Genomic DNA, 26,101 nt, shown 5'->3' with positions numbered 1-26,101 from the left:
ACACAGATCCAGGTGAGTGCCAGCTTCCAGGTGCCAGGCCTAAAAGCGGGTTGACCATGGACATGCAGAGAAAACAGAGTGGACACAAGAGACACCTGGACACCCCTTCCTGGCCCAGCCAGGGTTCTATCTCCACACAAGCTGCATCTCATCAACGTGGTCAGCTACTAACTGATAGATATAAATGTATCCATTTAGTTTTATTAAATCAATACATAATAACTTAGCCAATGCAGATTGCCAAAGGAAGGTCATTACCTAGCATAATTCGAAAAGTAAACTGTCATCTTTTCTAAAATGCAATCCAAAGTGTCTTTTCGTACTGCTATTTTTCACCTTGTACTGAGTGGCAGAACAATTCCCAGGGTGTCCTTTGGGATAGGATCTGAGACAAAGGCCATTCCACCAAAGCAGACGTCATTACCCACTGTCAAATATTTGATCGTCACACCCCATTTCTCTCCTTGCTATCATCTTTTCTCAGCTATTTTCAGATTCTGACACATGGGAAAAACAAAGGTTTGTAAAAGTGTGGGGGGTGCTATGGGAAAATATTTAAAAGAATATGATACGAGATGACAGAAAATCTACATTCTAAGCTCACTTCTTGTCACACTTGCCAGCTGTTAAGAAATTAAACCAGTAACTGCCCATTAATTTAATTTTCTCTTCTGTAATACTGGTGAAAAGAACACATGGCCTGACCATCTCATAGGGTTGCCAGGCCAACTAAAGTAATCAGGAAATACTTTTTATATAGTTGTCTTTAAAAGCTGGTCTCTCTTGACTCAGCAGATGGCCCACAACTGGGGGGGTCAAAGGTGAGAATAGTGTGAGAGAAGCGATGACTGTGGTAAAAGTTTCTCATAGGACAGTTTCTGTCCTGACAGTTTGAACATCAAATAAATAATGAAACCTAAATTTTACCAAAGGTAGGTGTAAATTTTTAAATATTTAATCCATTTTGTTGTGAAACAAAATTGTCTTCAACTTACTCCGTTTCTACTTGGTAATGACTTGTAGCAGCCCCCTATTTGCAAAATCGTAAGCACTGGTGGAAGGTACAGCAAGGGGTCATTTCCACACTGAGAAATGACAACCACATCACAGCCACGTGCTATGGCAGGCCACGAGTAAGATTCAGTGTGGCTAGGTCCCAGAAATTTATTTCTTTGAAGAGCCTACAAAACATCAATAATCAAAAACCACAATAAAGTAAACTAATGAAAACCCATCCATTGCTCATTTATCCCAATAACAGTATGCACTGCTCAATCTGGCATTTCCCGTTGAATCTTTTCTAGCGCCTAAGTCCTGCTAGAAGATTCTTGCTTTTCTAGGCTCCAAATTAAAGAATCCAATTGACCATCCAGGTGCTTAACACTCTCCAGCATAAGGATGTGGCTTCTTGTCTAAATCTGCCGGTGCATCAACTTCACTGGTAAATCTTTTTAAAAACATGCCTTTATTTGCTTATTTTCTATATGACTGCTACTAAAACCTCCCAAATGCCCCAAGTTCTCCAGCCACATTGATACTATTTTCCAAAAGGCTGATCTCATCAGCACCATTATCTCCAGGAAGTCCTGCTCCCAGGCCCTGAGCCCCACTGCAATCAGGGCTGACTCCGCTCTGCACCTGGTGTGCTACTGCCATCCTGGGGTCGCCTTGCACCATCCCCCTTTGTCTGCAGCACACGGTCTTCTTTACTTTCTTGTGTTGGTAAACATATTTCAGTAGCTTCTTGACAAAGGGTGCAGAGGAAGTAACTTTGAGACTTTGCACATCTGAAAATTTCTCCATTCTACCCTCACACTTCGTTGATAGGCCTCTAGGTTAGAAATAACTTATTAGAATTTTGAAGTCAGTGCTCCTCTGGTGTTACGGTGAAGCCTGAAGCCATTCTGATTCCTGATCCTGTGTGTGGGACCAGTTTCTTCTCCCTGGAATCCTTCATGGTCTCTGAATCCCTTCAGTTTAGATGCTTCGCAACAACGTCTACTATCTTGTTCCTCAGCTGTACTGGGCCTGTGGTAGGTAAACTCCCTTAACTCAGAGAGTCATATCCATTGAGTCTAGAAATTATTCATGTGTGATGTTAGAATTTTCTGCTCTCTTCCCCCCTTTCTTTCTGGAAATTTCATTGCAGATATTGGACCTCTAGTTGACACTCAATTTCTCTTTTCCTTCCTATTTCCATCTCTTTGTCTTTTGTTCTACTTTCTGTTTATTAGCTTTTATCTCTTAAATCAACTATTGATTTTTATTTCTACAATAGTATGAGTTTCTAAGAACCTATTTTTTTTATTCTCTGTTCCTTTTCTATAAAAAGTGTGGGGTGCTATGTAATTGTCAAATACATACAATATTACCTTATTAAGGATATTTATTTTCTGATGTTTTCTGCTATTCTCTACATTATTTATTTTCTTCAGTTTGCTTGGGTCTTACTTTTTTCCCTTGGGTGAGGGCTTTCCTCAAACATCTAACCATCCCTGATGCTCACCTGTGGGCAGGGCAAAGCTCAGCACAATGTGCGAGTCACATCACTGTGGGAACTCGGGGCAGCAAGCAGGTGTTTTTAGTGGGAGAATTCCAAACAGCATCACCTAAAGGTCATTCTCTAGGGCTATTCAGTTTCTCCACAAGGACCCTTCCTTCTCCTTCCTGAGCAACTGGCTCTGGCTGTTTAAGAAACAGGGTGGGGAAGCTCCCGACCCACCACGTCACTCCTCCCTCAGGGGTGTCAGTCACTCTCTGCAGCTGTGGAAAACTCTTATCCACTGAAGACTTTGCTCTCATTCTAGTCACCCTTGGGGTTTTAGCCCTTTAAAAAATATTTTAAAACTTTTTTTTTTGCCAAGAAGAAAGTAGATAAACATGTATGAACAATTTACTATGTAAAACCAAGGTCTATAAAGCAACTTCGCTAAGAAGTATATCATAATCATCCTGGCAACTCATTTCTGCCAAGTCCCTTTCCACTGGCACTTTTGAAAACGTATTTCAGAAAAGCACTTACAGTTACACATGGTTTCTCCATAAAAGAATTAGTCACCTGTAAGAAGTTAGCCTGGACTTAAGAATAAATAAGAAATTAGTAATAGAAGCTTAAAAGAGAATTTCAAAAGCAAAGAAATTATACAAATGCAAGTTCAGTAGAAGTGTTTATTAAAAATCCTTCCACCTTCGGGCAGGTCGGTACTCCTCCTCGAGTTCAGTTTCAGGAGCCCGGTTACCTTTTTCAGGTCTGCCGAGAGCGGCGCCGTGTCAATGGACAAGCAAGGCTCAATCTTGTTCCGGAGCACTGCAGAGGCCTGCTGTGCACCCGCCTTCAGCTTCTGCAACTAGGACACACACGACAGACAGTCTGCCCCATGGCATCAGCACAGAACACCAAGAACTTTATGGACACGAGAAAAGACACGAGTTTGATTTCAATGTGAAAACCTAGGTGTATATGCTTATCAAAAACCACCAAAACTCGCCAGGACCAGTTTGGCTCAGTGGATAGAGCGTCGGCCTGCGGATTGAAAGGTCCCGGGTTCAATTTCGGTCAAGGGCATGTACCTTGGTTGTGGGCACATCCCCAGTAGGGGGTGTGCAAGAGGCAGCTGATCAATGATTCTCTCAGATTGATGTTTCTAACTCTCTATCCCTCTCTCTTCCTCTCTGTGAAAAATCAATAATATATATATATATTTTTTTTTTTTAAAACCACCAAAACTACCAAAATGAAAGATCTTCTAGTATCCCCAATCCTGAAAAGAACGATTTCTTTAAAGCACTGATTCACTAGACAATTTCTAAAAGAATGTCTTTAGATAAAGTCTCCAATTGAAGGGGTTTCTCTTCTAATCTCAATTTACAATAGAAAGAGGAAGAAGGGGAATTTAAAGAATAAAGTTTTCTTTCTTTTTTCACTTTTTGTTTTAAAGTTGTAATACCTGTTGCAGATCAGAAATTCCATCAGCTCTCAAAGGATCAGGATTTAGAAACTGCAATAATCTGTAAAATAGTTAAAAAGACAATATGAAGGGAAAAAACTGTATTTTTTTCTTGAGTTACTAGAGGCCAGTGAATGAAATTCATGCATGAGGGGATTTCTCTCAGCCCAGTCTGCTCCCTCTCTAATCCAGGACCCCTTGGGGGATGTCCGACTACCAGTTTAGGCAGGATAAGGCCTAAACCGGCATTCGGACATCCCTCTCACAATCTGGGACCTAACTGCTCACATGCCTTCCTGCCTGATCACCCCTAACTCCCCCCACTGCTGGCCTGGTCATCCCCAACTTCCTTCCCCTGCCAGCCAGGTCACCCCCAACTGCCCCTCCCAGCCAGCCTGGTCATCTCTCACTGCCTCCTCTGCCAGCCTGGTCGCACCTCACTGACCCCTCTACCCCGCCACCAGCCAGGTCGCCCCACGCAACCTGCTGCTCAGTTGTATGGTCACTCCTCACTAATCCCCCCTGCCAGCCTGATCGCCCCATGCAGCCTGTTCACCCCATGCAGCCTGTTCAGTCATCTGTTCAGTTGCGATTGTCGCTTGACTACTGTGTTTCCCCGAAAATAAGACATCCTCCGAAAATAAGACCTACTTACAGGTTTCCTTCTGAGTGAAATATAAGGCATCCCCCAAAAAATAAGGCCCCCCGCAGGCTAAACATGAGAGATTTGGTCCACTGATTCTGAAAGAAATGGAGTCACAAGAAATTCACCAAGAAATTCAGGAATTGGATTGTTATGATGATGTTCCAGAAGATGACATGATTGTCATTGAATAAATGAGTAAATTCTTGATACTGTAGGATTCACAGTTTGTCTGGTTTGTGTTGACAACTACCGTACTACCGTACCGTATACAGATAATAAATTTTCTTTATTTTCATTTAACAATAAATGCATACTGTATTCTTCTTCATGGAAAAATAAAACATCCCTTGAAAATAAGACCTAGCGCATCTTTGGGAGCAAAAATTAATATAAGACACTGTCTTATTTTCGGGGAAACTTGGTACTTGTTCTGTTTTGCCTCTTCACTGTGATACAAAGGCCATTGTGGTCAAGGCAGTCCCATACTTCCCCCAGCCCCACCCTGGGCCTCAGGCTGTAGACACAGAACTGCCAATCCCAGGCCACCTGCTTTAAACAAGGAGAAAGAGTGTGTGATCCCCAGGTCATCACAGTTTCTAAAATATCCACCATCTCCTTCCTTCTTTGCTGTTTAATTGAACACCTCCAACCTCCCTGGAACCCACAGTGGACTGACAAAGTATAATCAGTGGGTTCTAAGTAAAGGGCACTCAGTCAAGCAGGAGGTAAGATATAACCTTCTAATCCTATATGACAAAGAGGTAATATGCAAATTGACTCTCATATCCTCACAAGATGGCTGCCTATGACCAGGTCGGCATGGAGGTTAGTGAGGGATGACCAAATGACTGAACAGCAGGCTGTGAGGGGTGACCAGGCTGGTTGGGGGGGGGGGGGGGCAGTTGGAGGCGACCAGGTCAGCAAGGGAGGGCAGTTAGGGGCAACCAGGCCAGCAGGGGGGTTGCAATTGGGGGCAACCAGGCTGGCAGGGGGGGAAGTTGGGGGTGATTAGGCTGGCAGGGGAGGCAGTGAGGGGGGACTAGGCTGGTGGGGGGGGGACAATTGGGGGCGACAAGGGGTAGTTGGGGGTGACCAGGCCAGCAGGTGGGGCAGTTAGGGGTGACCAGTCCAGTAAAGGGGAGCGGGTGGGGGCAACCAAGCTGGCAGAGGGAGCAATAAGGGGTGACCAGGCAGGCAGGCAGGAAGGTGAGCGATTAGGAGCCAGTGGTGAGAGGGATGTCCGACTGCAGGTTTAGGCCTGATCCCCAGGATCAGGACATCCCCCAAGGGTTCCCAGATTGGAGAGGGTGCAGGCTGGGTTGAGTAGACGCCCCCTGTGCACGAATTTCATGCATCGGGTCTCTAGTACAAAAATATATCTCAATGGAGCAATCTCAGAGGTCATTTACTAAGTAATACAATAAAAGAAAGAAATGAGTGATATGGATAATGCAAGGTGTTTTGTTCCAAGGAAAGCACCCACTGTGACACCACAGCTTTCAGGTGATAGTGAGGAGGATATCAATGCAGGTGCTACTCCAGATCTGCGGGCTCCATGGCTGCCTTCAGAGCTCCTGGCTTTGAAACACTCTGAGGAGCTTCTGCTGCATGAGACAATGTTGTAGCCCACAGGGTGGCCTCTGGGAAGCTGGGGAGCCTGAAGGACTTCCACAGTCAACACCTTCTGCCCTGTCATCTCAAGATAATTAGTGAACAGCATGACTTATACCCATTTTTGAACTATCTTAAACTCTTTGTCACTCTGGTAGTTTTAGAGCAGCCACAGTATTTGAAATATAAGAGTGGTTTAATTTTATTTTTGCATTGATTTTAGAGAGAGAGGGAGGGAAAGAGAGAAACATCAATATAGATTGGTTGCCTCCCATATGTATCCTGATCGGGGACGAACCTGCAACCTGGGAATGTGTCCAGACTGGGATTCAAACCTGTGGTCTTTAGGTGTACAAGATACCCTCCTACCAACTAAGCCACACTGGCCAGGGCTGTGAGAGTGTTTTTAGGCTGGTACTGTAAGAAATCTTAAAAGTAGGTATGAAAATATTTTGTGTGTTAAACAAGTATAAAATGAAGTTACTACTCTACTATAAACAACTTGTAAGTAAATACTTTGTGAATATGGCAGGACAAAGATAAAAAGATCCCCCAGTTCCACACTGCAAATAATTAAACAGTTTCTTGAACCAGTGATAACCTATTTAACATAACAAAACCGGAAAGAAGCAAACACCAACCCATATAAAATCAACAGCCCCAAAAGATTAACTACAGCTAATTTGTTTCATAAAATTGTTCACTTCACCAAAGAAATTCAAGAAGGGGAGATAGGAAATGTATATTTATAGTGGGAGAGAACTTTAAACAGAAAAATCTACCTTATATATAAAAAAATTAACTTCAAAGCCTAAGAAAGCCACTGTATATATATTTTTTAAATGAGAACAAAGATTTGAAATTTATAATAAAGTCATATGTAAATTCTTTCTGCTTGTAATTTTATCATAATTATTTCAATAAGAAATTTAGGCCAAGAAAAAAATTCATACTTTACACAGCCATTCTTCTCATTGTACTCTTTCTTCTCAGCCAATCTGAGTGGTTTTTCATTTGACTTCTGACATAAAGCACTAGAAACAAAAAAACATTTATTAAAATTTATAAATCCAATCCTGAAAATATCTTTATTTCCTGGGAGAAAATTTAAAAAGTACCACTGAGGAACAAGTCGATCTATGTAGGTAAGTTTATATGGGACTGGAGCTGAGCCCCTCAAATATAAACACCATTTGACAGTTCTGGTGCCTGCCAAGAGGGAGTGAGCACACCACAGCCCCTCTCCTACTGATCACCACTAGGAACTCTGGATAAAATACAAAACTATAGGGGTGAGACATCAAAACATGAAAAACAACCACAATCATGGAAAGTTTCCTAAATTTTTACCTTCCACTATAGCTTGGTGTTAAAACTGAGGAATACCTGGAACGGTGTAGAACAGTGGTTGGCAAACTCCTTAATCAACAGAGCCAAATATTAACAGTACAACGATTGAAATTTCTTTTGAGAGCCAAATCTCTTAAACTTAAACTTCTTCTAACGCCACTTCTTCAAAACAGACTCGCCCAACCCCTGGTATTTTGTGGAAGAGCCATACTCAAGGAACCAAAGTGCCGCAGTTTGCTGATAATGGGTGTAGAGGATATAGATATAAAAATCTCAAGAGAAACCTCAAGACAAAGAATGGGGAAGAGGAGCTTTCAAGAAGAAGCTGGGAATCCCTATGGACTCCCTTTTTCTCTCTGATCCACAGAGCTGCAGCAGTATGGTGACCGGAACCCTGAGGAAAGCCTCCCCCTCCCTCTAGAGCAGTGGTTCTCAACCTTTCTAATGCTGCGACCCTTTAATACAGTTCCTCATGTTTTGATGACCCCCAACCATAAAATTATTTTCGTTGCTACTACATAACTGTAATTTTGCTACTGTTAATGAATCGTAATGTAAATATCTGTGTTTCCGATGGTCTTAGGCAATCCGGCTAGCAGTTCTCAACCTGCGGGTCCCTAGGAAACAGGTACTATATGGTCTAAAGACTATGAGGGCAAGCTCTTCTCTCTCTCTCTCTCTCTCTCTCTCTCTCTCTCTCTCTCTCTCTCTCTCATTTCTATTGCCGTTTTTCTCCACAGGTGGTGCCAATCACACAGAAGCACATGGCAGTTTTTCCAAGGGTCTACCTGGTCAGAGGAACAGGGAGAGGAACATCTACCTGGTCAGAGGAACAGGGAGAGGGAGCAACAAGGAAAAAGTGGATGTGAGAAAAATCCTGGAAAAAGAAGAAAGCCAGAGGGAAGAGGGTATTCCCTATTATTGTTAATGACCCAAAACACATCCCAAGCTCACTCCAAGTTGAGCATATTCAGAAGAGACCCAAAGTAGCAAATCAAAGACTTGGAGATTGAGCCAACATTGCAATCACAACCCACAGAAAGAAAGACAGAATTGAGGTTTGAACCGAAGGGAGTGGTTGACTCCCTGCTGGAAAAAAAAAATGAACAAGAACTACAGAAAAATTAATATTCTACAGAGTATTTTCACAGAAACCAGAGCATTACATCATAATATTCAAAATTCCAGAATATAATAAAAATTACTCAACATGCAAAGAACCAGGAAAATCAGATCAATTGTCATCGGAAAATATAATCAACAGGTGCCAACCTCTAAATGATCAGAAGTGGGAATTATGAAGCAATGATTACAACCATGTTCCTTAAGAAAAGGAAAGGTGAGCACTCTTGAACAGGATAATAAAAGCATTCAGCAAACAAACTATAAAAACATGAAAATTTTAGCCGAGACCGGTTTGGCTCAATGGATAGAGCGTTGGCTTGGGGACTGAAGGGTCCCGGGTTCGATTCCGGTCAAGGGCATGTACCTTGGTTGTGGGCATATCCCCAGTAGGGGGTGTGCAAGAGGCAGCTGATCGGTGACTCTCTCTCATCGATGTTTCTAACTCTCTATCTCTCTCCCTTCCTCTCTGTACAAAATCAATAAAATATATTTAAAAAAAAAAAAAAAACCATGAAAATTTTAGATAAAAAACATAAAATAAAAACATCTTTGGTAGACTCAATAGCAGAATAAAGATGACAAAATAGTCAATTAAGAATTATTAACAAGAATAACAACCAAAATTTTTTTTGAAAAAATGATCAGAGCCTCAGGGACCTTTTGGATAATATCAATATTTGTCTCATCGGTCTCAAAAAAAGATGGGTGCAGAAAAAATATTTGTAGAACAGCTGTTGAATACTCCCTAAATTTGATAAAAGACACAAACCTACAAATAAAGAACTCTAAGAACAAAAAACATGACAGAAAAAACACCAAGGCATATAATAACTAAATTGCTTAAACCAGTCCAGCCTGTGTTGCTCAGTGGTTGGGGGTCAACCTAGGAACCAGGATATCATGATTTGATTCCCAGTCAAGGCACATGCCCAGGTTGTGGGCTCAATCCCCAGTGTAGGGCATGTAGGAGGCTTCCAATCAATGATTCTCTCTCATCATTGATGTTTCTATTTCCCTCTCCTCCTTTCCTCTCTGTAGTCAATTAAAATATATATTGGTATACTAGAGGCCCACTGTACTTGGAACATCCAACAGCCTGGCCTGTGCCCTCTCGCAGTCCAGGAGCCCTCAGGGGAATCTGACTGACGGCAGGGAGCAGACCTAAGCCAGCAGTCAGCTGTCCTTAGTGCAGCTGCAGAGGTGGGAGAGGCTCCCTCCACTGCCTTTGCATTCGCAGGCCGCGAGCCCAGCTTCTGGCTGAGCAATGCTCCCCCTGTGGGAACAATGACCACCAGGGGGCAGCTCCTGCATTGAGCGTCTGCCTCTGGTGATCAGTGCGCATCATAGAGTCCAGTCAATTTGCATATTAGCTTTTTATTATATATTTAAATTGTTCAAACCATAAATAAGGAGAAATCTTAAAAGCAGTCACAGGAAAAAGATCACAATATATTTTGCATTGGGAACAATATAAGGGACAGAATGTGGGCAACATCTTTAAAATATAGGTAAAAAAGGATTGTCAACCTAGAATTCTATACATAGTGAATATATTTATTAAAAAAAATAAGCTAAGCCGAAACCCGTTTGGCTCAGTGGTAGAGTGTCGGTCTGCGGACTGAAAGGTCCCGGGTTCGATTCCGGTCAGGGGCATGTACATTGGTTGCAGGCACGTCCCCGATGGGGGCTGTGCAGGGGGGCAGCCGGTCGATGATTCTCTCTTATTGACATTTCTGGCTCTCTATCTCTCTTCCTTCCTCTCTGTAAAAAATCAATAAAATATATATTTTTTAAAAATAAGCTAAAATAATTTTCCTGATATACAAAAGATAAAAAATTTCATCACCAGAAGACCCACAATATAAGAAATAGTAAAGAAAGTCCTTCAGGTAGAAAGTAAATGATACCAGATAGAAATCTGGATCTCAAAAAAAAAAGTGAAAAGTATGAAATCATGCATGAGCATGAGTAGCTCATTTCCGCTTGTCTCAGCCGGCTGCCCCACCCATTGCCGCTAGTAGCTAGCTCCCGCCCTCCGCCACTCATTGGTCTCCACTTCTCATAGTTCTCCACTGCTGGTAGCTCACGCCCCACCCCACCCGCCATGAGAGCCATTGCTTGTTTGGTCGTGATGGCATTAAGGCATGACAGCCAAGGGCCTTTAATATAAGACATTATTTTCTTATTATTTATTTAAATCTCTCTGAAAGATACTTTCAATACAAATGACTATAGAGTCTAGCATTTATAACAAACGTATAACGTATATAACAACACTAGCATAAAGTCCAGGTAGAGAGAAATGAAATCATACTATTTTAAGGTCTTACACTATCCATGAAGTGGTATATTACATCCTTTCTACAACTTCATTATTATCAAAAATATACATTTTGTTAGCATATATACTCTTTCTGAAAATAATGTTTTGTTTTGTTTTGTTTTGTTTTAGTAAGGATAAGGTTATAGTCAAAAGTCTTTGATTCTCATCTTCAAGAAAATAACAAACTGGGGAAACCAAGATGGCAGCATAAGGTAAACACCTAAATGTAGCCTACCACAACAATTTTAAAATTACAACTGGAAAACAGAGCAGACATCACCCTGACCACCAGAGGCTGGCTGAGTGGAAGCTCTACCAACCACTAAGGGAAGAGAAAAGACATTGAGCCTCAAGAGCTGAGGAGGTGTAATCTGTGCATGCGGAAAGGGCGGCTGGCTAAATACGCTGCGGGCTTACACACGGCACGTGGAGAGGGCGGGCAGCTAACACACGACTAGCTTGCTTGTTCGGGAGGGAAAAAAAATCCCTATTGCACTGATAGCCAGCTCCAGTCAAAAAGAAATTGGACTGTCAGGCAGCGGGCAAAACCCTCTCAGAGGTGCCATATCTGCGGGACTTGATGAACAGGGCCCTCTTAGGGAGGGACTGACGGGAAACCAAAGCTTATCTGCGCCACCCCGAGACTCCACTCCATCCAAGCGGAGCACAGAAGCCCTCCCAGTGGCTAGCCTTCTCATCTGGGAGAAAAATAAAACCTCCCAACGGCACTGACAGCCAGCTCTGGTCCAGGAAGTAACTGACTGTCAGGCAGCAGGCAAAACTCGAGAGCAGCCTTCTCTCAAGAGACGTGCGGCCAGCAGCCATTGTTTCGGGACTCAGCAAACAGGTCTCTCTAGGGCGGGGCTAATAGGAAACAAAGCTTGTCTGCGCCACCCCGAGACTCCACCCCATCCAAGCTGAGCACAGAAGCCCTCTAGCTGAGACATTGCTGATCCTCACAGCCAATTGGCTTGGAGATCAACCCTCCCCAGTGATACCAACAACAAGCAAAGCTTAACTATTAGGTCTAGTAATAATTAATGTCGTTTTCGAATACTTTTTTAAATCGAATTTATTTAAACAATACAACAAAATTTAATCAACAATATAGTTGCCGTTGTTTTCTATTACTTGTGCCCAATGCTCAGGAAGCATTTTAATCCCTCTGTTGTAAAATTCTTGTGATTTTGATGCAAAAAATTCAGTCAATGCATTCTTCATTATTAAATTTTTTTCCAAGAAGAAAGTTTTGCAAAGAACGAAACAAATGGTAATCGGAAGGGGCAATATCAGGAGAATATGCAGGTTGAGGGAGAACTTCCCATTCCAACTGGCGCAGTTTTTCAGCAGTGATTCTTGCAGTATGCGGTCGTGCGTTATCGTGGTGAAGAATTACGCCCTTCCGATTAATCAGCGCGGGTTCTTTTTCTCTTAAAGCTTGGGCTAACCTTTCCAATTGGGCACTATACACTGCACTTGTAATGGTTTGGTTAGATGGTAAAGGTTCATAATGAAGAATTCCTTTAAAATTCCACCAAACACACAACATCACTTTTTTCGCATGCAAGTCAGGTTTTGGCGTGGGCTGCGGAGCCTCATTTTTGTCCAACCATTGAGGCCGCCTTTTCAAATTAACATACAGCACCCATTTTTCATCTCCGGTAACAATTTGCTCTAAAAACGGAAAACGGTTTTGACAAGAGAGGAGCGAACTGCAAATTGTGACTCTTTGATTACGGTTGTTGTCGGTCAACTCATGAGGAACCCATTTCCCAAACTTTTGGATTTTGCCAAGTGCACACAATTGATTGGAAATTGTTTTTTGTGAACAATTTAAAGTTGTCGCAAGCTCTTGTTGGGTAATTTGAGGATTTTGCACCAAAGAGCTTGAAGAGCTTCTTGATCAAAATTGGACACACGGCCTCGACCACTCTTGTCATCTAACGAAAAATTTCCCTCGCGAAATTTCTCAAACCAATGCTTGCATTTTCTGGCGCTAACTGCATCTTGACCAAGAGCACTACAGATGTTTTTTGCAGCCTCACTTGCTTTTCTTCCTAATTGGAACTCATAAAGCATGCAGTGCCGAATATGCTCTTCATCCGCCATCTTCTTAGCCCTAGTTTTGCAACAAAAACCAAACCAAACACAAACTTTTTCAAGCAAAACTTGTTAATTGCACTTCACACGTTCTGTAGATACCACGTGTTTGAAGGTTATGTCAATACAATTCAACGCCAAGCAAGATTTTAAACGAATGTTGGAAAACGACATTAATTATTACTAGACCCGATACAATAAGACTGCACACACACTGCCCATAAAGGGCTGCACCAAGTCTGTCCAGCTCATGTAATTGGCGATGCTGAGCTACTGGACCCTGCTAAGACACCTAGCATGCAAAGCTACTCCATATACTCAGGGAAGCAGCTAAAATGCAGACAAAGAGGCAGGCCACAAATGAAGGAAATGGAGGAAAGCAAAAGAATGGATATAGAGTTCAAAACCACAGTTATCGCCTGGCCTTGTTCCTGCGGTAAAGTGTGGCTAAGTCTGAGAGAACCGCACCAATGGCTTCCATGCTGTCCTACGAAAGCTTGGTTCACGGGGTGGCCGGAGCCATGGGCAGCATTACAGCAATCAGTGTTTTTTCCTTTGGATACAGCTCGACTTCGACTTCAAGTTGATGAGAAAAGAAAGTCCAAAACTACACACATGGTGCTCCTGGAGATCATTAAGGAAGAAGGCCTCCTGGCCCCATATCAAGGGTGGTTTCTAGTTATCTCCAGTCTCTGCTGCTCCAATTTTGTCTATTTCTACACTTTTAATAACCTCAAAACAGTCTGAGTCAAAGGTTAACATTCTACTACTGGAAAAGATCTGGTGGTTGGATTTGTTGCAGGAGTGTGAATGTGTTGCTGACAACTCCACTCTGGGTGGTAAACACCAGACTAAAGCTGCAAGGGGCAAAATTCAGAAATGAAGGCATTGTACCAACCAACTACGAAGGTATTATTGATGCTTTTCAGCAGATCATTCGAGATGAAGGAATCTTGTCTTTATGGAATGGCACATTTCCCTTCTTGCTGCTGGTTTTCAATCCTGCCATCCAGTTCACGTTCTATGAAGGTTTAAAACGGCAACTTCAAAGAAACGAAACATGCTTTCTTCATTGGATGCGTTCATCATTGGTGCAGTAGCCAAAGCGATTGCCACCACCGTTACCTACCTCATGCAGACAGTACAGTCAATTCTGAGGTTTGGATGTCACAGACTCAACCCAGAAACAGAACATTGGGGAGTCTTCACAATGTTCTCTACCTTCTTCACCAGCGAGTAAGGAGATTTGGAATAATAGGACTCTACAAAGGACTTGAAGCCAAACTGCTACAGACAGTCCTCACTGCTGCTCTCATGTTCCTTGTGTATGAGAAACTGGTGGCTGCTACCTTCACAGTGATGGGACTGAAGAGGGGACCCAAGCATTGAGACACCTTACCCTGCAGAGTGAGGATTGTGCTCAAGATGGGAGTTTCTTTCTGTGCGAGGAGAAGTGATTCTTTTTTTTTACTTTTGCCCTTTCCACCGTGAATTTTTACCCTCGTTGGCTTTAAAAATATTTAAGGGTAAACATAGAGAATAGCCAACTTAATTTTTTAAAAAATATATTTTGTTGATTTTACAAAGAGAGGAATTTAGAGGGATAGAGAGTTAGAAACATCGATGAGAAGGAAACATTGACCGGTTGCCTCTTGCACACCCCCCACTGGGGATGTGCCTGCAACCAAGGTATGTGGCCTTGACCAGAATCAAACCCGGGACCTTTCAGTCCGCAGACCGAGGCTCTATCTACTGAGCCAAACTGGTTTTGGCAGCCAACTTATTTTTATGATGATTGGTTGAATTTTGTGGGGGAGGTTGGACTGGTGGTCATATGAAGAGAAAGCATTATTGAAAACCTAAAATTAAAAGTTTGTGGATTGATTAGTTTTCTTAATGAACTATTAATAAAGAAAGAAAAAAACCCCACAGTTATAAGGTTTTTCAAGAATCTCATAGAAAAGGCTGATAAACTAAAGGAGACCAATGAGGATATGAAAAGGGATCAACTAGAAATTAAGCATACACTGACTGAAATAAAAAATATTATACAGAGACCTAAAAACAGACCAGAAGATCGCAAGAAACAATCAAAGATTTGGAATACAAAGAGGCAAAGGACACTCCTCTGCAGAGGCAAGAAGGGAAGAGAATCCAGAAAGTTGAAGACAGTGTAAGAAGCCTCTGGGACAACTTCAAGCGAACCAACATCAGAATTATGGGGGTCCCAGAAGAAGAGAGAGAACAAGATACTGAAAACCTATTAGAAAAAATAGTGACAAAAAACTTCCCCCACCTGGCGAAAGAATTAGACTTACAAGTCCAGGAAGTGCACAGAACCCCAAACAAAAGGAATCCTCACCAAGACACATCATAATTAAAATTCCAAGAGCAAAAGACAAAGAGAGAATATTAAAAGCAGCAAGAGAAAAACAGTTACCTATAAAGGAGCACCCATACGATTGTCAGCTGATTTCTCAACAAAAACTATGCAGGCCAGACAGGAATGGTAAGAAATATTCAAAGTGATGAATAGCAAGAACCTACAACCAAGATTACTCTACCCAGCAAAGCTATCTTTCACAATTGAAGGGCAGATAAAGAGCTTCACAAATAAAAAATAAAAAAACTAAAGGAGTTCACCACCACCAAACCAGAATTATATGAAATGCTGAAAAGTATTCTTTAAGAAGAGGAAGAAGATAAAGATAAAAATTATGAACAACAAATACGTAACTATCAACAAATGAATCTAGAAACCAAGGGAATTAAAAAACCTGATGAACAGTATTAACTGGAATATAATAGAATCAGAGGTATAGAGACGAAACCGGTTTGACTCAGTGGTAGAGCATTGGTCTGCAGACTGAAAGGTCCCAGGTTCGATTCCGGTCAAGGGCATGTACATTGGTTGTGGGCGCATCCCTGGTCGTGGGTGTGCAGGAGGCAGCTGGTTGATGTTTCTCTCTCATCGACGTCTCTAGCTCTCTATCTCTCTCCCTTCCTCTCTGTAAAAAATCAATAAAATATATTTTTTTTAAAGAATCAGAGGTATAGAAGGGAGTGTACTGATGATTCTCAGGGAAAAGGGGAGTGGGGGGTGTGGGAAGAGACTAAACAAAAATTCTATACTTATCAATGAGGACAGTGGGAGGTGCAGAAAGGGCATAGGGTGGAGTAGAAACCCGGTGGAGGGGAGCTATGGAGGGAAAAAGGAGGAACAATTGTAATAATCTGAACAATAAAGATTTATTTTTTTTTAAACACCATCCTTTGCTTTCCACCACCCAATAATGTCATCTGGCCCACATTTGTCATCCTTTACATCAAGGCAACTTCATTAAATCTGCCTTATGGGACCAACTTTGTCTGACAAGGTAACAGGAGATTCTAGATCCACCACGTTTTTGGTCAGTTGTGCTAACCAGTTATTACAACATTTTTCTTTTAAATTTACATATGTTTTTAAATATATATATTTTATTGATTTTTCACAGAGAGGAAGAGAGAGGGATAGAGAGCTAGAAACATCAATGAGAGGAGAGAGAATCATTGACCAGCTGCCTCCTGCACACCCCCTACTGGAGATGTGCCCACAACCAATGTACATGCCATTGACCGAAATTGAACCTGGGACTTTTCAGTCCACAGACCGACACTCTATCCACTGAGCCAAACCAGTTTTGACTTAAATTTATATATGTTTAACTAAAATTTCCTGGGCCAATCTTTTTTTTTTTTTTTTAATTGAATACTTTCGAAAGAAGATTGGGGAGAGACAAAATGGCAGCATAACAGATGAACATGTCCCAAGCCTTGTCCCGGAGCAAATAGAATGAGCATCTGAAACAAATAACATTTCACCCGAATTGGCAAAGGAGACTCAGCTGCCAAGGGCACCTCAACCATGCAAGCAGCAGATACATGAGCAGCCTGCTCCTGTCCAAGGAGCAGCAGCTCTGTGAGCAGTCCGCTCCAAGCCTAAGAGCAGAAGCCTCACATGGCCTGCCCCTATCCAAGGAGCAGCAGCTGTGTGAGCAGCCTGCCCTGTATGAGGAATAGCAGTGCTTCGAGCAGCCTGCCCCCATTCAAGGAGCAGCAGCCGCCTGAGCAGCCCACCCCAGTCAGAGGAGCAGCAGCCACACGAGCAGACCGCCCACGTCCAAGGAGTGGCAGCCCTGCACAGTCTGCTCTGGTCCAAGGAGCAGCAACCACACACAGCCTGCTCCCATCTGAGGAGCAGCACCTGGGTGAGCGGCCATCACCATCCAAGGAGCAGCAGCAACATGTGCAATTCACTCCCACCCAAGCAGCAGCAGTGGCTCAAGCAGCCCAACCCCCACCTGAGGAGCAGCAGCCATGCAAGCAGATTGCACCATATGAGGAGCATCAGCCAAATGTGCACCTAACTCCCACCCAAGGAGCAGCAGCTACCGAACAGGACTACCCCAGTCCGAGGAGCAGCAGCCACATCAGCAGACCGCCTACGTCCAAGGAGCGGGAGCCACACGCAGCCTTGCACCTGTCCAACGAGCAGCAACTGGGTGAGCAACCCACCCCCGTTTGAGGAGCAGAAGCCACACATGCAACTCACTCCTGCCCAAGGAGCAGCAACCGCGCAAGTAGCCCATCCTCTGTCTGAGGAGGGCCAACACCTGTATGAAGAGCATCAGCCCTGCAAGCAACCTGACACTGTCCAAGAAGTGGCAGCCTCACCCACCCCATCTGAGGAATAGCAGCAGCATGCAGCCAGACTCAATCCAAGGAGCAGTAGCCATGTAAGCAGTCCGCCCCCATCTGAGCAGCAACAGCCACATGAGCAACCCACCCCGTCCAAGGAGCAGCAGCCACAGACAGCCCGCCCCCATCTGAGGAGCAGCAGCCTCGTGATCAGCCCACTCCCATCCAAGAACAGTAGCTGTGCGAGCAGCCTCCCTCACCAGCCAGAGGAGACACCACTGCTGCGAACAGTACCCACTAGAAAAACTGATGGCAACTGAAGAGCAGCTGCTTCTGTGACTGCCCAAGGAGCGACCACAGCCCGAGGAGCCACTGCCACCCAAGGCACAGTCCTCGCATGACTCGACATTTAGATCAGTCTGTGAGACAGAAAATGGGTAGACAAAGAAACCCCCAAAAGAAAGAAAAGGAGGAATTGTCAGAAAAGCAGCTAAGTAAAACAGAGGCATGCAATATGTCAGAAAAAAGAATTCAGAATAAGGGTTATATAGTTCATAAACCAGATGGATGAAAAAATCAATAACTTATGTAAGAATCAAGAAGAAATGGATGAAAAGAGTCAACGACTTTTGTAAGAATCAAGAAGAAATGAAGAGTGATATACCTAAAATAAAAAACACCATAGAGCCGAAGCCAGTTTGGCTCGTGGTAGAGCGTCAGTCTGCGGACTGAAAGGTCCCAGGTTCGATTCTGGTCAGGGCATGTACGTTAGTTGCGGGAACATCCCCGGTAGGGGGTGTGCAAGAGGCAGCTGGTTGATGTTTCTCTCTCATTGACGTTTCTAGCTCTCTATCTCTCTCCATTCCTCTGCAAAAAAAATCAATAAAATTTTTTTAAATAAATAAATAAACACCATAGAAAGTTTCAACAGTAGACTAGCAGAAGCAGAGGACTGAATTAACGAATTAGAAGACAGGGAAGCAAAAACACACCCAAACTGAACTGAAATTGGAAAAAACAATTAAAAGACAGGAGGAGAGCCTAAGGGCGATATGGGACAACATAACACAAAGCAACATACAAACAATAGGAGTGCCAGAACAATAGGAAGAGATACAAGGGTTAGAAAACCTAAATGAAGAAATAATATAAAAAAACCTCCCTGATGTGGGGGAGAAAAGTCACACAACCACAGAGAATCCCAAACAAGACATATCCAAAAATAACCCAAAACATGTCATAATTATGATAGCTAATGTTCAGGACAAAGAGAGAATCTTAAAGGCTGCAAAAGAGAGACAGAAAGTTACATACAAGGGATCTCCCATTAGATTATCAAAGGATTTCTCAACAGACACATCAGGCCAGAAAAGAAGAAAATTTACAAAGTGATACAGAGCAGGGGATTGAATAAAAAAATATTCTATCCAATATTCTATCCAAGACTATCATTCAAAATTGAAGGGGAAATAAGGAGCTTCACAGAAAAAAAAAAAAGGTAAGGGAGGTTATCACTACCAAGCCAGCAATACAAGAAATGCTAAAGGGACTGCTGTAAAAAGAAGAAATAAAAAGGTAAGAAGGAACCCAGGCACAAAACATTATATATATATATATATATATATATATATATATATATACACACACACACACACACACACACACACACACACACACACACATACTGCCTACAAGAGACCCACCTCAGAACAAGGGAGTCACACAGACTGAAAGTGAAGGGATGGAAAAATATCATTCAGGCAAATGGAAATGAAAAAAAAAAATCTGGGGTAGTAATATTTCTAACTGACAAAATAGACCTCAAAGTGAAGGCCATAACAAGAGATAAGGAAGGCCACTTCCTAATACTAAAGGGATTGATAATAACAAGAGGATATAACTCTGGTAAACATATATGCACCCAATACAGTAGCACCCAAATACATTATAAAAAAAAAAACAAAAAACAAAAAACTTCTAGAAGATATCAAGGAAGAGATCGACAACAATACAATCATAGTAGGGGACTTTAATGCACCACTGATATCATTGGATAAATCCTCTAGATTAGGGGTGTCGAACTCAATCAGAGAAGGGGCCAAAATCTAAAATCCAGCCTAAATTGCGGGCCGAATGGTTTACTGAACAGTCATAAACTGACAATGTTAACCAGAAATGTGAATTTAAAATGAGTGGAACAATCTTTTCCTTAACAGTGCTGTTAACCAACTCACATGCTATCAAGCAAAACAGTAGTATTGGTATCAAGCAAAACAGTAATATTGGAATGTACCTAAAATGCTCATTGTTTTGTTTTCTGGCTAGATGTCTGACACCGTTTTCCCCGGATCAATGAGTCAATGTTCGGTTTTATTTCTTGGGCTGTAGCAACCCGCAAAACAGCATGGAGGTTGTCATCGGTAATGCGTGATCTGTGCTTGTTTTTGTTCAGATTCATTATTGAAAACATCTGTTCACAAAGATAGGTGCTCCCGAACATGGATAGAATACGGGCAGCATGAAGTCGGAGCTCTGGCATTGAGTCAGGGGGCAGTAGAGGGTAGAAGTCCTCAATTTCAACATCCTGAAACCTTGATTTCAGGCCACTGTCAGACTGAAGCTCGATTATCTCCATCTGAAGGTGATGGGGCACATTGTTGACATCAACTGTAAAAGGATTGGCAAAGATGTCAAAGCCTGAGTGCTGTGTTCTAAAGTCAGAGAAGCGCCGCTCAAATTCACTTAGTAAACAGCTAACTTTGGTAGCCAGCCGACTGCAAGGAAAAGTACCAGAAATAGTGGTTGAGATACTCAAACAAACAGGAAAGTGGGCAAGATTGTCCTGTTCCAGTTGGGACTTCCATAGTTGAAGTTTACGCTGGAATGCTGTGATCATGTCAGACATCTTCGTGATGACTTGTTTGCGTCCCTGCAGCTTCAGATTCACTTGGGCGAGATGCTCGCATATGTCACACATCATAGCAAAATCACATAGCCAGGCGGGATCCGACAGTTCAGGCAAGGGCTTTCCTTTACTTTCCATGAAAAGAGCAATTTGTTCTCTGAGCTCAAAAAATCTTTTGAGGACTGCGCTCTTGCTCAGCCATCTTACTTCTGTGTGGTATGGCACGTCTCCATGCTCTGCACCCACCTCCTGTAAAAACTGCTGGAACTGGCGATGATTCAGGCCACGTGCCCGTATAAAGTTAATAGTTTTAATGACTGTGGTCATTATGTCATTCATGTCCAGAACTTTTCCACACATAGCCTCTTGGTAGATAATGCAATGATAAGTAATCAAGGGTGTGTGGCAGTGACTTTTTTGCATTCTTTCCTTCATTAGTCCAACCAAGCCTTTCTTTTCTCAGCACATTGAAGGTGCGCCATCGGTAGTTAGCCCCACCAACTTTTCCCAGGGTAATTTAAAATTATTTATAGATTTCTCCACAGCCTCAAATATATCTCTACCAGTCGTCGTCCCATGCATGGCAGCTACATCCAAAAGTTCCTCAGTGACAGAGAGGTCGGTCTTCGTAGCACGTATAAAGATGGACAGCTGAGCTGTATCAGTGATGTCTGTGCTTTCATCGATAGCAAGTGAAAAAGCAAGATAACTGCATGCCTGTTCGGCCAGCTGTGATGATAGATTTCCTGAGAGTTCTTGAACTCTATCTGCAATGGTGTTTCTTGACAAACTGACATTTTGAAAACTCTGTATCTGGTCTGGGCATACTTGCTCACACACTTTTAGCATGCATTGCTTCAAAAAGGCACCCTCTGAAAAACACCTTGAAGTACGGGCAATTTCTTCAGCCACTATAAAGCTTGCTTTCACTGCAGCATCATTTTTCGCTGTAGCCTTTGTAAACATTTGCTGCTGTGATTGTAGTTTGCCTTTTAGTTCTTTAACAATTTTATGCTTTTCTTCCAAAGTATATTTGCCATACTTAACATTATGTTTGGTGTCAAAATGACGACGTATATTGTACTCTTTCATCACCGACACTGTCTCATAACACAATATACACACTGGTTTGCCCTCTCTAAGCACAAATATGTATTCATTTTCCCATTTGTCATTAAATTGTCTGCCTTCACCGTCAACTTTTCTTTTCCTGGACATTTTGGGATCAATATTGGCAGTAAAAGATGTAGTTTATTGGAAATCTGCGTTAGAAGGAAAAAGTTGAAAACTGCACAGGGATAGCTTGATTTGGCAGATGGAGTGGAGGAAAAAAAAGTCAGTCAATAAATGCCTGGCTGGGTACAGATAGCAGATTCTGTTGCGATTTTTATGCCTGCACTTTATGCCAGGAACTGGCAGCTTCTGCTGTGTATTTTTTATGCCCGCACACTCACTCTCTCCTCTGCTCTGCCACCCGCACAACCACATCGGATGCCGGACTATAGGTCATGCCTCCTGAATCTCGCGTGACTTGTTATCTATGCGCATGTGTAATAGATAGCAAGTACGGCGGGCCGGAGAGGCGGCCGGGGAGATCACAAGCCTCCTATGTCACCGCGCGTCATTGTGATGGAATGCAGCGGAGTGCAGTGATGACAGCGCGGTGCGGGCCACATTGCAAGGTCTGGCGGGCCGGATTTGGCCCGCGGGCCTTGTGTTTGACATGTGTGCTCTAGACGAAAAAAACAACAAAGAAACAGCAATCCGAAATGACTCACTAGATAAGATGGACTTAATTGACATCTTCAGAACATTTCACCCCAAAGCCACAGAATATACATTCTTCTCAAAGGTACGTGGGACATTTTCAAAAATAGACAACATATTGGGTCACAAGCAAAGTCTCCCCAAATTCAAGAAGATTGAAATCATATCCAGCATTTTCTCAGACCATGAAGAGCATAATATTAGAAATAAACTACAATAAAAACAACCCAAAAAATTCAAACAGTTGGAAGCAGAATAGCATGCTATTAAACAATGATTGGGTTACCAAAGAGAGCGAAGAATAAATTTAAAAAAAAACGAAAATTAGAGATAAAAATACAACAATCCAAAATCTATGGAGAGAGAATTTTATAGTTCTACAGGCCTACCTCAAAACAAACAAAACAAACAAACAAAAACATGTAAAAATGGTAATAAAGTATCTACCTCTACAACTTAAAAATTAGAAAGAGAGCAACAAGAAATGCCCAGAGTGAGCAGAAGGAAGTATATAATAAAGATCAAAGCAGAAATAAATGACATAGAGACAAAAAAAAAAAAGGTCAATGAAACAAAGTGCTGGTTCTTTGAAATGATAAACAAGATTGATGAACCTCTAGCCAGGCTCACCAAGAAGCAAAGAAAGAGGACCCAAATAAACAAAATAAAAAATGAAAGTGGCGAAATAGGAATGGACATATTCCTAGAAAAATAAAACCTTCCAAAACTCAATCAGGAAGAATCTAAAAATCTCAATAGACAGGTAACTATGGAAGAAATTGAAGCAGTCATCAAAAAGCTTCCAGCAAAAAAAAAGCACGGGGCCAGAAGGCTTCACCAGGGAGTTTTACCAAACATTAAAGGAAGACCTAAAATCTATCATCCTCAGACTATTCCAAAAAATTCAAGAGGAAGGAACACTTCCAAGCTCATTCTACGAAGCCAGCATCACCCTAATACCAAAACCAGATAAAGACAACACAATGAAAGAGATTTACAGGCCAATATTCCTCATGAACACAGATGCCAAAATTCTCAACAAAAATCTAGCAAATTGGGTCCAGCACTATATCAGAAAGATCATACACCATGACCAAGTAGGATTTATCCCAGGAATGCAAGGACGATACAATATCTGCAAATCAATAAACATGATATATCACATAAACAAATTGAGAGATAAAAATCACAGTCATATCAACTGATGCAAAATAAAAAAACCAAAACATTTGACAAAATCCAACACCCTTTCTTAATAAAAACTCTCAGTAAGGTGGGAATAGAAGGATCATACCTCAACATAATAGAAACCATATATGACAAACCCACAGCCAACATCATACTCAGTGGGCAAAAATTAAACCTATTTCCCCTAAGAACAGGGACAAGACAGAGATGCCCACTCTCACCACTCCTGTTCAACATAGTACTGGCAGTACTAGCCATTGCAATTAGACAAGGAGAAATAAAAGGCATCCAAATTGGGGGAAGGGGGGGAGTGAAACTGTCCTTATTTGCAGATGACATGGAATTATATATAGAAAACCCCAAAGACTCCATTAAAAAACTACTAGACTTAATAAATGAATTCGGCAATGTAGTAGGATACAAAATTAACACCCAGAAGTCTATGGCTTCTTTATAGACCAATAATGAACTCACAGAAATTTAAAAAGCAATCCCATTCACCATTGCAACAAAAAAAATTAAGGAACCTAGGAATAAACTTAACCAAGGAGACAAAGGACCTGTCTATACTCAGAAAATTTCAGAATGCCAAAAAAAGAGATAGAGGGCCAAAACCGGTTTGGCTCAGTGGTAGAGCGTCGGTCTGCGGACTAAAAGGTCCCAGGTTCGATTCCGATCAGGGGCATGTACGTTGGTTGCAGGCACATCCCCGGTGTGGGGTGTGCAGGAGGCAGCTGGTCAATGTTTCTCTCTCATTGACATTTCTAGCTCTCTCTCTCTCTCTCTCCCTTCCTCTCTGTAAAAAATCAATAAAATATATATATATTTTTTTTAAAAGAGAGATAGAGGAAGACATGAGCAAATGAAAGAATATACCTTATTCGTGGATTGGTAGAATCAACATCATTAAAATGTCCATACTACCCCCAAAGCAATCTGTAAATTCAATGCAATCCCCATTAAAATGCAGACTGTGCAGCCACTGTGGAGAACAGTATGGAGTTTCCTCAAAAAACTAAAAATGGGCCGAAACCGGTTTGGCTCAGTGGTAGAGCGTCGGTCTGCGGACTGAAAGGTCCCGGGTTCGATTCCGGTCAAGGGCATGTACATTGGTTGCGGGCACATCCCCGGTAGGGGGTGTGCAAGAGGCAGCTGGTCGATGTTTCTCTCTCATCGACGTTTCTAGCTCTCTATCTCTCTCCCTTCCTCTCTGTAAAAAAATCAATAAAATATATTTTTTTTAAAAAACAAAAAACTAAAAATGGAACTTCCTTTTGACCCAGTGATCCCATTTCTATGAGTATAACCCAAGAAGCTAGAAACACCAATCAGAAAGGATATATCCACCCCTGTGTTCATAGCAGCACAATTCACCATAGCTAATATTTGGAAACAGCCTAAGTGACCATCAGTAGATGAGTGAATTAAAAAAAACTGTGGTACATCTACACAATAGAATACTACACTGCAGTAAAAAGAAAAAAGGAGTTCTTACCATTTGGAACAGCATGGATGGAACTGGAGAGCATTATGCTAAGTGAAATAAGCCAGTCAGAGAAAGATAAATATCACATGATCTCACTTATTTATGGAATATAATGAACAACATAAACTGATGAACAAAAACAGATCCAGAGACAGAGAAACATCAGACTGTCAAACATCAGAGGGAAGGTAGGGGAAGGTGGGGGTGAGAGAGATCAACCAAAGGCCTTGTATGCATGCATATAAGCCTAACCAATAGACAGTCAACAGGGGGGTGAGGGCATGAGTGGAGGGGGGGATGGAGTGTAATGGGGGGATAAGGACACATATGTAATACCTTAATAAATTTTAGAAAAAGAAAAATGAATACTTTATCATCAATCTCATACACTACTTAAGACAATATTATACTTAAGTCTCTAGTTAATTACACTAAATTTTCAAATCATACCTGTCTGCTGGTATATCTGGATCAGCATATATGGTTATGCCTCTTTTTGTTGGCCAATACACTGAAGATTCAACACACTGCTAAAAAAAAAAAAAAAAAAAAAATATTTTCAGAAAGAGTAATATGCTAGCAAAATATATATTCTTTTTAAAAAAAATGTATTTTATTGATTTTTTACAGAGAGGAAAAGAGAGGGATAGAGAGTTAGAAACATCGATAAGAGAGAATTATCAATCAGCTGCCTCTTGCACACCTCCTACTGGGATGTGCCCTCAACCAAGGTACATGCCCTTGACCAGAATCGAACCTGGGACCTTTCAGTCCGCAGGCCAATGCTCTATCCACTGAGCCAAACTGGTTTTGGCAAAATATATATTCTTGATGAATCAAAATTCCATAAGGCCCTGGCCAGTGTTGCTCAGTTGGTGGACATCGTCCCATGTACTGAAAATTCCATGGAAATTATTCTTATAAACAACCATCATAGATAATTTTCAGGCAACACAAATATAGAGACAAAGAA

The 26,101-nt window shown here is 42.0% G+C and overlaps 1 protein-coding gene and 1 pseudogene across 2 annotated transcripts in view; one reads left to right on the top strand and one right to left on the bottom strand.

Annotated features, from left to right (window-relative positions):
* Window positions 1-26,101, bottom strand: part of TDRD12 (tudor domain containing 12) — a 114,241-nt gene that overhangs the window by 33,324 nt on the left and 54,816 nt on the right. Inside the window, exons 11-15 of the mRNA XM_084905689.1 lie at window positions 25,579-25,658; window positions 7,158-7,238; window positions 3,948-4,008; window positions 3,240-3,347; window positions 996-1,181 (exon numbers count right to left, since the gene is read on the bottom strand). Coding sequence (XP_084761815.1) covers window positions 996-1,181; window positions 3,240-3,347; window positions 3,948-4,008; window positions 7,158-7,238; window positions 25,579-25,658 — 516 coding nt within the window. The remainder of the gene's footprint in view (window positions 1-995; window positions 1,182-3,239; window positions 3,348-3,947; window positions 4,009-7,157; window positions 7,239-25,578; window positions 25,659-26,101) is intronic.
* Window positions 13,570-14,653, top strand: LOC311633297 (peroxisomal membrane protein PMP34-like; annotated as a pseudogene). Its single transcript has one exon. The product of its transcript is annotated as a peroxisomal membrane protein PMP34-like (transcript).

This window comes from Pipistrellus hanaki (assembly GCF_964339955.1).
Source record: "Pipistrellus hanaki genome assembly, chromosome: 15".
Taxonomy (NCBI): Eukaryota; Metazoa; Chordata; class Mammalia; order Chiroptera; family Vespertilionidae; genus Pipistrellus; species Pipistrellus hanaki.
Note: the sequence above shows the minus strand (reverse complement) of the source record. Positions and strands in the feature narration are given on the sequence as shown.